General features: G+C 39.8%; 1 protein-coding gene across 1 annotated transcript in view; it reads right to left on the minus strand.

Annotated features, from left to right (window-relative positions):
* The window catches only part of syndig1l (synapse differentiation inducing 1-like), a 52,202-nt gene extending 36,373 nt beyond the window's left edge, over window positions 1-15,829 (minus strand). Inside the window, exons 1-2 of the mRNA XM_042503522.1 lie at window positions 15,525-15,829; window positions 4,493-5,124 (exon numbers count right to left, since the gene is read on the minus strand). Of these exons, the coding sequence (XP_042359456.1) occupies window positions 4,493-4,984 (492 nt within the window). The 5' untranslated portion in view covers window positions 4,985-5,124; window positions 15,525-15,829. The remainder of the gene's footprint in view (window positions 1-4,492; window positions 5,125-15,524) is intronic.
* Between the last annotated feature and the right edge of the window lie 200 nt (window positions 15,830-16,029).

Below are 16,029 nucleotides of genomic sequence, written 5' to 3' on the forward strand. Positions count from 1 at the left end.
CAATTTAATTAAACACACTCACACATACAAACACCCACGATGCACCTGGCATTAACTTGTGCTCACTAATGTAAAAAATAAAAATTAGATTTTACTGCAGAATTAATTATTGACAAAACAATAATTGCTCATACAGAGCTGAAAAAGTCTGTTTGTGAACTTTGACACTTTGAAAAAATAAATGGTTCAGGTGTAATTTTCGTATCATTTCATATAACTATTACAGTCTCTCTATTTAATTCATAACTAAAAGCTGGAGAGGTTGTTCCAAAAGTGTCTTTGCTCCCTCTGAATCCCCCCTTTATTTTTTATTTTTTTCCTAAACAAATGAATATAACATAACAGAAAATCATGACTCCCCCCAGTGATGTAGAACTCCTACAGGATAATATTATGACCAACAGTTTTAATTATTTTACTTTCTCATGTGAAAAATTATGTTTCGTCTGTCATTTTGGCTTAGCAAATAGGTGTTAACACTACAATGCCCATGAGCTTCGGCTGCTGCTGCCATCAATAAGAGGCCATTCAGAGGTGCAATTCAGAGCAATTACAAATTCAAAAATGTTTATTACAGTTAAGAGCAAAACATGGCACCATGGTAGTTTTATACACCCCAAATTGAACAAAAATGTAAAAGTAAGCTGATTTACAAGAGCTGCAGATTGTGTTTTTAATGTTCATGGTAATCTAGCTTCTACCTGCGGTTAGCAGCACCCGATAGAGAATTTTAAGGTCTTTGATTGAATGTTTCATTTCCAAACAGTCAGTGGCAGAAATGTTCAAAGCATGGGCTGTGAAGAGCAACACAGCAAGCTAGAAAACATTTATGCAAATGCAAAAATAATAAAACAAATTCTGAGATAGAAGCAAAAGTTTTACACCGTTTCATAACTGCTTAAAATAATCATAATGTTGAGCAGCCACACCATTTCCATTCCGGGTTAGTAAAATAGGGCCACTTTGTTTGCTTTTAAGAGTGTGATGCCAAAACGAACGGCATTTTCTATTTCCAACCGATATGCGCACAAGTGGCGTTAGTTGAGAACGCATCCAGACAGGACCTGTCACGTGTACATGAAACTCGGCAGGGCGGCGGCAGATTGAAACGCTGCTGGTCATGATGTACTATGGGGAGTTTTTCCTTTAGTCGCTGTGAGGTCCTTAAGACAAAGAGATGTCGAATTTTGGAAAGGCCTCTTAGGCAAACTGTGATTTGTGATAATGGACTTTAAATAAAATTGAACTGTATTGAATATAAGGAGCACGAGGGCGCCTGTAGCGCGTGCTATGGATTTGTCAAACAAACCCAGACATAGATACAGGAAGCACATGGTAAGGTTCCCCTTATCAATGCCATCCATGCCAGCTTTTGCTTTTGTTGACGTCCTGGTGTTGGTTGCCATGTGCTTTTGTTGCCTAAACATAACCACGTGCAGCATAATGCCACCCTGTGCATCCTGGAACGTAAAAAGCAGACACAGAAGGATACCTAAAACGTAATATGTAGACATGGAAGGCCACTGATAAAGCTGCAACATGTGATAAGCTATGATGAGGACTTGTTGGGCTGATACGAACATCAGTTGTTCTGTGAATACAACTGCATTCATGTGACCGCAGCTGCCCATGGATGCGCAATGCAGACAGTAAGTCCTAGTTTTTACCGCACCAGAGTACACATGAACTCAAGGACACAGTGTTCACACAAATCAAATGAACTGGACTTAGGTGTCAACTTTACTCGGATTCGGGCCTCCGTCTCTGATATGAACGCCTCCTTAAAGTTTTATGAGGAGAGAAAACGCGTCCTAACGTTTCTCAGAGCTCACACAGTACATTTGTGTGCATAACCTTTGTTTGTTTACAAGAAAACTCCACAGGGTACTATTAGGTTAATTAATATTATTGCCAAACAAACCCACAAAGCTACATTTTCCCCTTAACTTGTTAGGTACATTCCCTCAGGAGAGAAACTCGAATAATAAAAAATGGTTGTTTTGTTTGCTAACATGCGATTCAAACTTCAGTTACATAATAAATACATCTTGTAGAGTGTCTTGTTTTGAACATTTAGAACGCCAACTAGTCTGTGCTTGTCAGCGGAGGGTCTTTTCTTGTCTGAGCTCTTTGCATTGTGTCAGACTGTCGGCAGGATTGTGGAGACACCCCGCTCTTTGTGGTGTCAACGGTCTACTGCTGGGAGGCTACATAATAAGTCCCCCTGTGCATTTTTCTCTTTGCATCTCGACACTGCCTGAGCGGCCTGATGATGCTGTTTTTTGTGTTCATTTGTGAACAGGAAGCGTGTGGAATTATGTGAACAATATGGTAATGTGTTCACTTAACCTTTGAACGGCTGAGAGCAGCCTCCAGTTGGCGCATGAAAGTGTTTCTAACTCATCTGTTGTCTTGTTTTTGTGAGCATCCTCCTACGTTTCCTTGCTAAAAAGTAGGACAGGAGGAACTTTATGGGAAAATGAGCAGGTTGTTTGCACTTTGGCATCTGCACATCAGTGTTTTTCTAATCTCTTTCTCTGAGCGAAGTTAGTGAAGAATCATGTTTTTTATTCATGATGTGAATGTCTCTCTGCAGAGCCCCCCGGCTATATGCACCCATGTCACATTGCATTTCAGCAGCTACAAGTTTATCACAGCAATCCAGGTTAATTCCAGCAGACTCTATGGGTGTGTGACCGTCAGTCCATTAGGTCTTGCAGCACACTGGTCGAACTCAACACCTTATCCCGCCGGTTCAATCCCCCTTAAATCCTTTAGAGTGCTTTGTGCTATTGGCCGTGCCAGTTTAAAATACTGCGGCTAATGCTGTAGCACTGTAGCACCGAATATCCCCGGGGGTGAGCCACGGCATGGGTGATTTATTATCATCTGACGGGGAATTTTACTACAGTTGGGAATTAAGGCCAAGGTCAGTGGATCAAATGGGATTTGCGGTTAGTAAAATGTCAGTGTGATCCAGGCGTCGAGCCCAGTCATGTGATGAAACAAGTGTACAAATACCACGGGGACACAAGCATACCCTTTCTCTCTTTAAACATAAACGCACTGCAGGTATCCAAGCAGGCGTTAAAGCGATAAATATCAGCTTGATATGAAATGCTGAAGTCACACATTTTTCTCCTAAAATACATATCTCACCTGCGTTGAAGTGTCTCGCTGAATTAAATACAGATCTCTGGAGATTTTTAGCATCCTCCCTGGTCTCTGCATTGCTTTGGATTATGGCGCTAATATAAAAACTCAAGGTTAAAGGAATACTTCTCCTCCTAATGATCATTTGTACATCAATTCCTCACTCTCCTCAAATGTTACCTTGTATTTGTGAAAAAAATCAGTTTTTGTCACATTACTCAACGGTGAATGAAGAATCCAAAAACAAAGAAAATTCGAAATGGTTTGATGTCATAGGGGTCCACATTTAACAACAGCAAAACTATATAAACACATCTGTTCACAAACTCACACAATTCATGCACAATAATCCAAGTCTCATTTACCAACTGTATGCTATACTTCCCAAATACATGCATTTTCAGTGAAACCGTAGTATTTAAAAATGAACAATAAGTGAAAGTTACCTGTGCTCTCTTCAAATCCAGACTCCATTAACAAAAACTGTAATTTTACCTCTCTCTCTCTTAAACACAGCAGCTACAGGTCTACTGCTGCCTCTATCAGTAAGTTTGTGTTACTGTGATTTTGGTGTTTTAAAGGATTATTTCGGATTCACTAAAGTCACACAATGATACAAACAATCAGTTGAAAGAGCAGAAGACCGGCAGCTCCCACAATTAGCGAGGTAGAAAAATTCATGTTTTTGTCACTGGAGTATGGATTTGAAAAGAGCATAGATAAGTTTCACATTCTGCTCAGTTTTACATTGAAGGTAAACAGATGTTTTAATGAATTTTTGCTGTTGTTTATTGTGGCCTGCTGTGACTTAAAATCATCAAGAATTTTCTCCATTTTTGCATTCTTTGTTCACATTGAGGCATGCGTGAAAAACAATGTTTTCTTCTCAAATGAAACCTAACATAGGGCAAGTAATCGATACAATGATCATATAGTGGGTGAAGTACTGCTGTGGAAAACGTTGGCAACTTTTAGTCCAATTCATCAAGGATTTTCTTCAGTTTTGGATTTTTCAGAGTTTGTAAACAGATGGGGTTTTTTTTTATAGTTTCTTTATTGTTACATACACACACTTATGACTATCAAAAAATATATATATTTTTGGATTCTTTGTTCACTGTGGAGGTATGTGAGAATTGAATGTAACATGGCATAAATAATTGATAGACAAATAGTCATTTAGGGGGCTGAAGTATTCTTTTAAGTGCTACATGATTTATTTAAATTCAACAATCTAATTTGACACTATCACAAAACCTGCCTATTCACAGCCAAACAATCGATCATGGCCAAATGCAAGCTTTCTTCTCTTATTCCACTCGTGCATTTTCTCTCTTACCTCGTACTCCACGTACTCCTCCTCCTCAACCTCATAGGACACAGTTTGGATCTTGATGTGCTCGCCGTCTTCCAGCAGCTTTGCCTGGGGATCCTCGGTGCCAGGCGTGTCCGCCCCCGCCGTGTTGGACGCCTCCTTGGCTTTCTTCTCTGTGAACGTGGTCTCACAGCACTCGCTTTTGTATTCCTTAGCCTTGATGCTGCCGCTGTCCTCCTTGTACAGGATGAAGTTGGGCCTGTAGAACGCCTCAACCGCCAGATGCAGCGAGGTGGCGTCCAAAAGCTGCTGAGATTTCATCTTCCCATTGGTATTGCTCACTACATTGCCGTTATTCACCTTTCCTCCTCCTCCCTCACCTCCACCTCCTCCAGCAAAGTAATTTATAATGTTTTCCTGGTACTGGTTGTTTGGGAAGTCGCCCCCATAACCGTTGACCATGTGCTTACTGTTTTTGTCCAACAACGGGTTCTGGAGCTCACTGAGATTCTCCATAACAGCAGGGGACAGAGGGTGAGCGGGTGGAGCTCCTCGGTGACGTAAGCTCTTGCAAAGAGATGGAAAAGGCGAAATAAGACTCCTCAGTAGTGTGTGTTGATGTCAGTAAAGGTGTTCAGCATTCAGCACTCTGAGATCTGCAGAGGAAACAACAGGGAGAGGAGAGTTTGAGATGTTTTACATTCATGCTCACAGTTAACTTAATAAATGCAGAATTTACTACTACTACTATATCTACATATGAATTTTACATAAAAAAGAAAGAAAATTAAAACAGTACACCCATACATTTATACTCATACATCTTACACTTTCATACCACCATGCATGCATTTAAAATGCCACTAAAACTGCAATTTACACAGCACAGCATTACCCCAGAACCCCAGAAACGTCAGCTTGCTCGTCTGTCTTTTGAGAGTTTCCTAGATTTAATATAAAACTGGAAGAATGATTTCATTTGACATCCAGCAGCAGGTGAGAGTTTGCCAAACACTCGCTTACATTAGATCAAAAGTTTAGCTGTCGCTCCCTCAGCAGCAACAACTTTCACAGCATCCCGCCTGTCATGAGCGGCGCCCTGCAGATGATTCAATAAAGTTTAATTTGCTTCCTCACTCTCGACACATAAAGTAACTCACTCACACATATACACGTGCCAGAGTCGCAACAGCAATACGTCAAAATGTTGCCATCTGCTTTAATATAATTTCATTGTTATCGCGCCATTGTTAGGCCATTATTAGGTGTCATCGGCCTCACTTTCTCAGCTGAAGCCTCCCGCACCTTCATCGCTCAGAGGGCTGTAATCTTCCACATCAGTATCAGTCTATGGTCAACATTTTAAGTAGTTTGTGGTTGGTTGCAAATTTTCTTCACTATAAAGATACAAAAAAAAAAAGTTGGAAGAGCTTAAAAATATTTTATTTGTATATCTGTTTTGTAATCTTTAATGATGATGAGTTAACTAAGATGGACATGTCTGCTCCATTTCTATGGAATCACCAATGACCATAAAGATGTCAATTTTGGAAGTAACTAAATACTTAATTGTGGCTTTGAATTCCTGCTCCATCAATTCTAGAGCCTGAACTTGTCCGGGTCAAATAGAGCAATGCAATTCTTTTACTCAACTCGAATTTTTAGATCTGAATCGAGCTTATTGAATTTGCTTTATTTGAATATAGTTTTGTTTATATTGGGTACTTGACTTGAAATGGACCACTTACAGTTTTAAAGAGGGCCATTCAGACTACATACGTTTGAATAAATGGCTTTCAAAATAAAATATTTCTGTGTTATTAAATAAGTGGTATTTAAATCAGGTTTGCACCAATCTGATACTGATGTCTGATATCAGGCCGATAATGACTGAAAGAGCTGTATCCAGTGTCCTACATACATTCTATAGTTCTACATTTACATCTGATTACACATGTGCATAGTGTGTCATGCGTCAGCAGACAGCTGGTAGACCACATTTTCTTCATGTTGCATGTTTTGACCAATTTGTTGCTGCATTTACAAGGTTTACACTTGAATTGTAAGCTTTTTTTTTGCTGATGCACAGTTTATTATTTCAATAATAACAATTTAGTACATTTATAGCTATGTAGTTAATTGTCATATTTTGTTTGACAAAATTAAAGGTTCAGTATGAGAGATTCAGAGAATTACACTGCAAAAACATCAGCTCTATAAACAGGGACAAAAAGGGGGAAAAAAGGGAAAAAATATGACTTAAAATTAGCAAAATTATCTGCCAACAGAACAGGAACATTTCTTTTAAGATCTTATGTAACAGGTAAAAATATCTTGTCTCAAAGAAAAACTAGTATGGCCAGAAAACAAGCACATCTGTCTAGATAAAAGATTTAAGAGTTATTTTCTCAATATGAAGAACATTTTTGCAAATGCTGGAGCAATTGTTTAAGAATAAGGATATCTGTTTGGAAATTGTATCTTAAAACCGGCACAGCTATACTTCACAAAAATGGTGCTAAATGACAAAATGGCTTAAAACGAGTCATAAATTCCCCAAAACAAGCATATATTGCCTTAATTTAAGATATTCCATCTTACTTAGACTTCACGTTTTGCAGTGTAGTATAGAGGCAAACCACTATTTACTATGTAAAGATATAGTGGTGTAATGTTGTCCTAAGCAGAGAACGGAGTCACGCTCCGTCTGTGTGCTAATCCGAGCTGCTCTGTGCTTCATTGTGGTCAGACGGTCTGACCACACGTGCATGTGTGTTTGACACTCGCCAGCTCATCATTGCTGCTTTGCACTCAAAGGTCAGTTACCATTGATAACGGGATGGTGGCGTAACGAGGCGCAGCGCCCCCTGGTTAACTACACTGTACTTGTAGTACTGATGATGTTGATGATTGGGTGACAGTAGCAGTACATGTTGTAATTGTAGTATTGATGATGACAATGTTGATGTGAGAGTGGCAGTAAAAGTACGTGTTGTACTTGCAGCGTTGGCCTTTATGGTGCGGGTTCTGATGCTGCATTGTTGTGATTTTCATGACTTTCATGACTGAATTATTAAAGGTCCTGTGGAGTTTTGGTGGACATTTATTAATCTGCTCATGTGCAGCTTGAATGTGCATAGGTGTAAGTCTTGCTGCTGTATGTTTCAGTGTCATATTGTTTGTGCTTTACGTGTTTTTTTCTGATGTTTTTACACTTCCTGCAGCCCTCTGGGACAAGTAAGAAAACTGAACTGAACTGAATTAATTTTGATAATATTAATAATTATACATTTTATTTATAGAGCGCTTACATAAGTTAAAAATGGTCATAAAATAGAACACAATAAAATATACACATTATTCGCACATTAAAACTTCGACAGCGCTTTTGCTCTTATTAGCACTGTTAGCTGCCGACTCAGCCAAATCCAATTCACAAAACTTGTCCAGACTACACGTACATTATGAATTTTACATAGAAAACCTTTGAGAAACCAATGTCAAACCTAACGTCGCCTTCACATTAAAGAGTGATCCCACATGCTTCTCCACAGCCTGACATACAGCTTATTAATTCAGCACTGCTGTCGGGTCAGTTCTTGGTATCAGCCTATACCCAAAGTTCAAGTATCTGATCTGCTGATCACATCTTTATGGCCATTATTTCCCTCCATAAACTTTACCTCTCTAGAATAAAATAAGGTAATTTGGCATAAAGCTGACGGGGTTAAAGCCCTTAAATGTTCTGATATTTCAGCATAAATGTAAACCAGAGAAGCACAACCCTACAAATAGACATTTACTTTAGAAAATGCATAACTAAGCCATTGTTGATTAGCTGTCATAAAACTGATGCCAACCATACAGCAGAATGCTAAAATCTGCTGAGTGTTGGTACCACAAAGGACAGCCTGTGGTGTTAAGACCAAGCACTTTACCATCTGATTAATAGTCCTAAATCTGCTGTACAATGATGCATCGACTCTACATTTAACTATCACAAGAATCAAAACCAAAGTATAAACTTCTTCCCCTCCCAGCTTTTTCCACACTGCAAAGTTCTCCGCTTCTCATCCATCACCCTTAACCTTTGTCTGATTAATCTGCGTTCAAAATAGAAATGCCAAAAGCAGATTATTTCTTGGGGTCCTGAACCCAATCGTGCATGTCAGGCTTACTGCGTTATTTCCAAATGCTTGAAGAGAGGGTATTTCCAATCGAAGACAACAAGATTACACATAATGCCAAATAGCGCTGTGATGATGGGACAGAGATAATAGCTTGTTGGTGCACAGGTTAATAACTTTTACATTAATCATCTCATGGGTGGATCATATATTTTCTTTATCCTTTGGTTAATCGCGGTCAGAAGCCTTTGCTGATTCATATGCAGCAAACAAAATGTCCATTTTTGTTTTGCTTGACCTTAACATTAGGTGTCGTGCATTATTTAAAAAGAAGAGACATCCAGAATACATGGTTTTCCACTAGAGGACATGTTATGAACATGTCAAGATTTGTCCTTATTTCAACTTCCTTCAGCTCCATAACATCCCATAATACAGAAGAAAGAGAATGACTGGACAATAACCTGCAGTGTGTTTCATTTATGCAGCATTTTCTGTCATATTTCACGCTTTAATTCCAGTTTTCATCTTTAATTTACAGTGTAATCACTTCCCTTCCCTCAAAGTCCTTTACAAATTTATGCAGCCTTTCTCTCATTTTCGCTAAATCTCTGTGTTTCTTTCTTGATTTCCCCCAACGCAGGATTTTTTGTTTGCTACACTTTTCATGTTTTCTGCCCCATGAATAAAAGACAAGCCCCTCGCTCCCAGGGCTTCCTGAAGCTCGGTAAGCACCGGACAGTCAACAAAGTTTTCGTAGTTCCTCCCTGTTGGACCTCCTGCATCTGAATGTGCTGACATTGTTGTTCCACACTAGTGCGCTCTTTGGTCCGGGTATAGCTCCGGGGAATGCACACTCTCGCAGTTCTTGGGTCAGTTGAGTGGTTTTGTTAGTACTTTACGTTATGAGCAAACTGAAGATGAGCAGGTGCTGAGGCTGCTGTCTACTTAGGATGTTATTGCTGCATATACTCCTGCTTTTCTGGGGCGGAACAGTCTTTGACCCCTATACAAGGCCTGTGGTGACATCTGTCTTGCTGAAGTGTCCTTACAGGGACAGTTCACCCCAAAATATGAAAAATGTGTCTTTCCTCTTACCTTGAGTGCTATTTATCAATCTAGATTGTTTTGGATGTGAACTGCCAAGTGTTGATGATAGACGTCCATCTTTCTCCAATATAATTTTTAATAATAATATATAAAAAAAATAGCATTTGAAAAACTAAACAGCAGTGTCTCTTTACAGAAATATATATTTTTTTTGCTTTAGCATTGTTTTTGTGTTGCAAGCACTTAATTTAACATATTTCCACACACCATCGAGTCAGAGGTTGTTAAGACTTTGTGTCCATTTCACAGGTTTCTGGTTTCATACTACAAGCTCACCTGAACTAGCTAATGTTACAGCTCAGTGAAAGAGGACACCATTTAATGTTTACATCTCATGTTGTCACAAGCATGAGCCTCTCATTCATGAGTAGATGCACTCTTCCTTCTGCTTGGTGACAGGTGTACTTTGGCAGAAAGAAAATCATTTCTACATGAAACTGCTCAAAGCAAGGTCTATGGATTTTCTTGTGGTATTTCTGGAAAGAGGCATTGCACTGCTGTCTCACCTAGCATCATTGAGCTAGCAAACATTACAGCTCAGCCAAAGATGACGCCATGAATGTTTACATCTCGCATCACAAGCAGGAGCCTCTCATTCACAAGTAGATACACTTATCCTTCGGAACAGTGATTCAGCTGGTGGGTGTCGTCCGGTAGAAAGAAAATAGTTCCTACATAAAACTGCTCACAAAGAAGTCTCTGGATTATCTTGAGTAACAGGGTCATGATTTGAGAGACATCACTGTTGAGTTTTTTAAATGTAGCATCTATTATATTAGAGAGCAGGCAGACATCGCGACGGCCGTTATCACCAACACTCTGCAACTCACAGCAAAATAATCTAGACTGTTAAACAGTGCTACAGGTAAGAGGAAAAATATGTACATTGGATTTTTCAGTGAACTTGCCCTTTAAAATACTGACGATTTGTTGCCGTGTTAGCGGTGACCACCTGGGTGGGCTTGACCAATAATCAAAACAAAATTTTTGGAAGTAAACTACATTTCATTTCACCTTTCATTTGTGATGCTCTCTATTCATCACTTCCAACTAGGTGTCAGAGGCAACTTTTATATAACGCCCCCTTGTGAGTTTTTTGAATGTCAGAAAGCATATTTTTCAAACCAGAGGATAGCCACTTAAGTTGAAGGGGCTACAAATAGCATTTTAACATCAATAAATCACCACTGCATTAATACTGAAGCACAGCTGTGATTACCATAATCACGTGAGACAGCCTGCAAGAGGAGAAGCTACTTCTGCTGGCTTCAACGACACAGTTTAGATTTGATGGTGTGATTCTGCAGCTGAAGGAAATATTGCCTACTTTTCCAAAAAGAGCTGAAGATTTCAGAGCGGGTAGACAGCAGGGACAAAAATGACCATTTTGTTTTGTTCTTTTTTTTTTCTTCAGCAAGCAAAGTGCATCAGATATTGCAAATAGATCAATGCTAAAGAACTCACACTCTCTGACATGCAACCAGATACAATGGCTGTCATGCATACAGCAGTAATAAGTATTCTTGTACTTGCCTGTTTCTGTCCCACTCCTGCTCTGCACAAAAGCTACAAGCTGACAGCGGATTACTTTTCGTGTCATTACTTAGGGATGCTCTGAGAAATCTTTTTGGTGTAGTTATGCTTCCAAAATATGTCGCTGGTGCAGAGGGGGACTCTTTTTCTTTTGGCAAATGGGAATTTAAGTGTGAGTAAGCTATTTCAGCGAGCAATGTAGGACACCTCCAAATCAGCAGAGAGTCATAGAAATAATCTGCGTTTCTGTGTGTGTGTGCACATTTGTTTGTGGGCGTTTGTGTTTTGTGCATGGACAGCCTTGAGTAAATATACGTGCATAGGAGTGGGTGGAGGTGTTTGGGAGAGGAAGAGAGAGCAACAAAGGAGTCAGAGCGAGAAGAGGGAAAAAAAAAGAAAGAGATCATACTTAAATGCGATTCTCTGGTTGAGTGCGTTTGGGCATGTTGGTAGACAGCAGCGGCGGGGAGGTATAAAGAGCCGGGAGGTATAGCTGGAAGCGAATGAGGCAGTCGCGAGGAAAACACTCCAGCATGACAGAGATGGCACAAGCACGGGGCCTGTGTGCTGCAGTGCTGCTGTGTAAGAGAGCCCAGAGGTGTCTGACAAGGGGCTAATAGATTAGTGAACAACCTGTAAGCATCCAGGTGCGCAGGGGGGGTGGGGGGGTTAGAGTGGCATCGCTAACATGCCAGCCACGCTGATCCGTGCGTGGCGCTTCAACCCCATTAGACTCCAGTCAGCACACTCTGTTTCCCTGTGTCAGCCCGTTGCCAATCAACCCCCGGACCTCTGACCCTGGAGCCGTGAGCGGGTATTATCAGCCAGGCCCGGAGGCCAGCGCGGCGAGATGCAGCTGAATACCAATGCGTCTTATCTGTCGGCCATGTTTACCAACTCATTTCATCCGGCCTGTGTCTCTCGCTGCTTTTTTTTCCTGTGGAGATCTGCTCACCCACAACAACAACTTCATCTTTCTGTAATTTCATTTCGGGAGCGCTGGCTGGCGTATAATGTGCATAATAAGGTAACGGCAGGTAGTTATTGATGATCATAGATCGGGATAATGCATGAGAGCTCGTTGCGGAAAATGCAAATGCATCCCGGAGCACATTTGTCATGTGAACCTTACCCCCTGGCCTCCGCACATGAAAGTCCACCGACAGATTAAGCAGCAGAAAGGGATGAAGTGAGTAATGGGCTTATAACCGTGTTGACTGATCCCTTTATGAACTATTATCATCAAAGGAGACTGTGTAAAAATGTCATAATCCATTTGAAATTAATCTGAACTCTATTCCTGCGTCAGCAGCAGCCGCTGATAGTCTGTCCTCTCTGTCTACTCGTCTATCTGCGGAGCTGATAAAACATTAAACCCAAAGTGTTTCGCCCTCCACAGAGTCAGGACTCGCACTGGACCCTCTTGCGTTGCGGACTCTCTTATCACTTGGCTTAGTGTTTTCCACACCTCCGTCAGACGGTTTAAAGTGTTCCTTGATGTGTAAATCCTCCATTGAAAATCTCAGTCACATGTGTTTGAATAATTCAATGAGGCGTTTGCTGTCAATAGCAGCCATGTACTCCGTTGCTGGAGTGATCTGTTGTTAGTGAAATGCAGGCACCAGCTAAGTCTCTTCATTGCCTATTGATCATTAGATCACGGCCTCCAGGAGCCTCATGGCAAGAAACCAGAATCTAGATAGTGTTTTGACTCCAGCACTCATTTCTGAAAGCATGGATGTCTTTGCTTTGTCTGGAACCAAATGATGTTCAATGTGTTGTTTACATTTAAAAAGCTGGATTTAGGATTTTGACTTTTTTGAGCAGCAAATGCTGCAACTAACGAATATTTTTCATTGTGGATTGATCTGTTGATTATTTTCTCGATTAATCGATGAGTTGTTTGGTCTATAAATTGTAAGGAAACGATGAAAACTGTTCATTGGCCTTGTCTTTGTGTTTGTCAACAAACCAAAAATAGTCAGTTTATTTTCAAAAGAGAAGTAAAAAAAAAAAAATTACATTCAAGAAGTTACAATCAAAGAATATCGACTTTTTTTCTTAAATTATTAAAATTTATCATTCGATAATCAAATTAGTTGGTGATCGATTAGAACTAATCGATTAACTGATTAATCATTGCTGTCTTTCAAGATTTATAAATAGCACTGCAACTAACAATAATTTCCACTGTCAATTTATTTGTCAAGAATTTTGTTGATTAATTGATTAGTTGTTTGGTCTTTAAAATGACAGAAAATGGTGGAAGATGGCGATTAGTGTTTCCCAAAGCTCAACGTGATGACCTCAAGTAGAGTTTAAGTTTTCTTAAAAAAATACTCAAACTGACTCAAATCGCTTATCAAATTAGTTGGTGTTTCATTAAATTCTTGACAACTAATCGATCGATTGATCGATAGTTTGAGCGAACTTATGCACCTCTATAGATAGATAGAGATTAGGCTGCAACTAACGATTATATATATTAAAAAGTACTTGGACTGATAAACAATAGTCAAATTAGTTATCGATTGATGTATTTGTTGACAACTAATCGATAACTTGTTGCCTCTCCGCAGATAAATTGACAAAAAGATGTCTGCAATTAACAATATTTCATCGTTGACTGATCTCTCAATTACTTTCTTGATCAATCAATTAGTTGTTTGGTCTTTAAAATGTCCAACAATCATGAAAAATATACAAATTTTGACTTTTTTTCTGTAAAAGATGACTCAAATGGATAATCCAATAATCAAATTGGTTGTCGATTAAAGTCATCGATGACAACTAATCGATTAATTGATTAATTGTTGCAGCTCCTTAGATAGGGCTGCAACTAACTATTATTTTCAATTTTCAGTGAATCTGTCACTTTTTTCTTCATCAATCAATCAATTGTTCCATCTATAAAATGTAAAAAAGTGAAAAATGTAGAGAATTTTGTCTGTTTTTCTAAAAAAAAAATGTTATCAAATCAATCAATAATCACATAGTTGGTGATTAATTGTTGACATCTAAATGATTAACTGATTAACTGACTAATCATTGCCGCTCTATAGACTGGTAGGCAGGTAAGTAGATAGATAGATAGATAGATAGATAGATAGATATGGATTCAACTAATTACTTTCTCAACTAACCGATTGTTGTTTGGTCTGTAAAATGTCAGAAAATTGTGAAAAATGTCAAAATTTTGACATTTTTTCTTAAAAAATGACTCAAACCATTGAATCAAAAAATCAATTCAGTTGATGATCAATTTAATTGTTGACAACTAATCGATTAATCATTGCAGCTCTATAGATGGATAGATTGATAAGAGTTCAACAGCTGATTCCAGTATCACCGACATGCAAAAAAATCAGACTACACGGTGAAATGAATCTGTAGTGGACTGAGTCTGATTTCAAATAAAAAATTCTGCTCAGGCTGTGAGTTGAAAACCAGCTACTTTCTGTCTGAGGTTTTGCAATCTATTAGGACCGCAGTTCAAGCAGCGATCAGACCCGACATCACTTGTGCTGTCCCAATTGTTGCAGGCACCTGGGGTAGATCAGAGGGAAAGGAGTGGATTGATAGCTCTGTGTGTGTGTGTGTGTGTGTGTGTGTGTATGTGTGTGTGTGTGTGTGTGTGTGTGAGAGAGAGAGAAAGAGAGAGGGCATAAGCTCCTTGCTGCATTTCTTTTTTTTATTTTGCCCAAGGTTCTAAATATTGGCTGCAAGATTTATCCTTGTCATCACCTTAAAAAAAACAACTTCCTCATGCATAAAAAATGAAAAACCATGAACTCGACAGTGAACCACTCCTTTTCTCACTCCTGCTTATTTTTTTTATTTATTTGCTGTCTTTGTTTACAGGGTGAAACGTCGTCTTGGATGCACTCTCCCCCTCCAGCCAAGTGTTCAGCCCAATCCCCATACAGGAAAAAAAGGCACTTTTACGGAACAGAGCCCACACATGAGTGACCTGATGACTTCATGCCACAATCGCACATCACAACACACAAAGAGGGTCGGATCCATGCTCCAGCAGTGGCAGGTGGGAACTGAGTGAGTTCTTTATCAACAACATCCTCCATCACAACAACTGCGATGCGACACTTCACTTCTTTCTCTTAACCACGGACACATGAGCGTGTGCGTAAATGTAAAAAAACAAAACACATTTAGATCAGTATAATCACGCGTTTAGAGCTTTAAAACAGAGCATTACGCGCGCTGCTGAAAGAAAAACTACAAAAAATAATCAAATTCGGGTTTTAATTGACGGATGAATTCCTTACCTTTGAGTTCTTGACAATCCAAATATTGTTTGGAGGATGCAAACGCTCGCTTGTTTCCGCCCGTACATTATGGCTGGGATGCTGATAGTGCCGCCCGGGGAAAAAAGACATTTCTCAGACTTTCTCACTGGAAAAAATAGCCAATCATTTCGGGCTGAACAGGTCTCCGCTCGGCGAAAAAATTAAAAAAAAATACGCTGCGCCGCCGTCAGTCTCGTTATCTCTCTCCTCTATAAATATGAAGGTCTCCCTCTCCAATAAAGCCTTTACCTTGAGAGTCGAGCGAAATGTTGTCGCCTCCGGAAAGTTAAAACACCTTCTGAGAAAGAGAGAGAGAGACGAGTCCTCTGGTGCGGGGAGGTTCAGAGAGGCAGGCGCGGTTGGAGAGAGGAGGGTGCGCTTCGTAATGCGCGCACAGACGGAAAACAGCGTCCACCCTCCCTGCATGCGTGCGCTCACTTTCACTGACAGTGTGTGAAGGTGGTTAATGCTCCCTTACAGTTTT

This window comes from Plectropomus leopardus, chromosome 16 (genome assembly GCF_008729295.1).
Source record: "Plectropomus leopardus isolate mb chromosome 16, YSFRI_Pleo_2.0, whole genome shotgun sequence".
Classification (NCBI taxonomy): Eukaryota; Metazoa; Chordata; class Actinopteri; order Perciformes; family Serranidae; genus Plectropomus; species Plectropomus leopardus.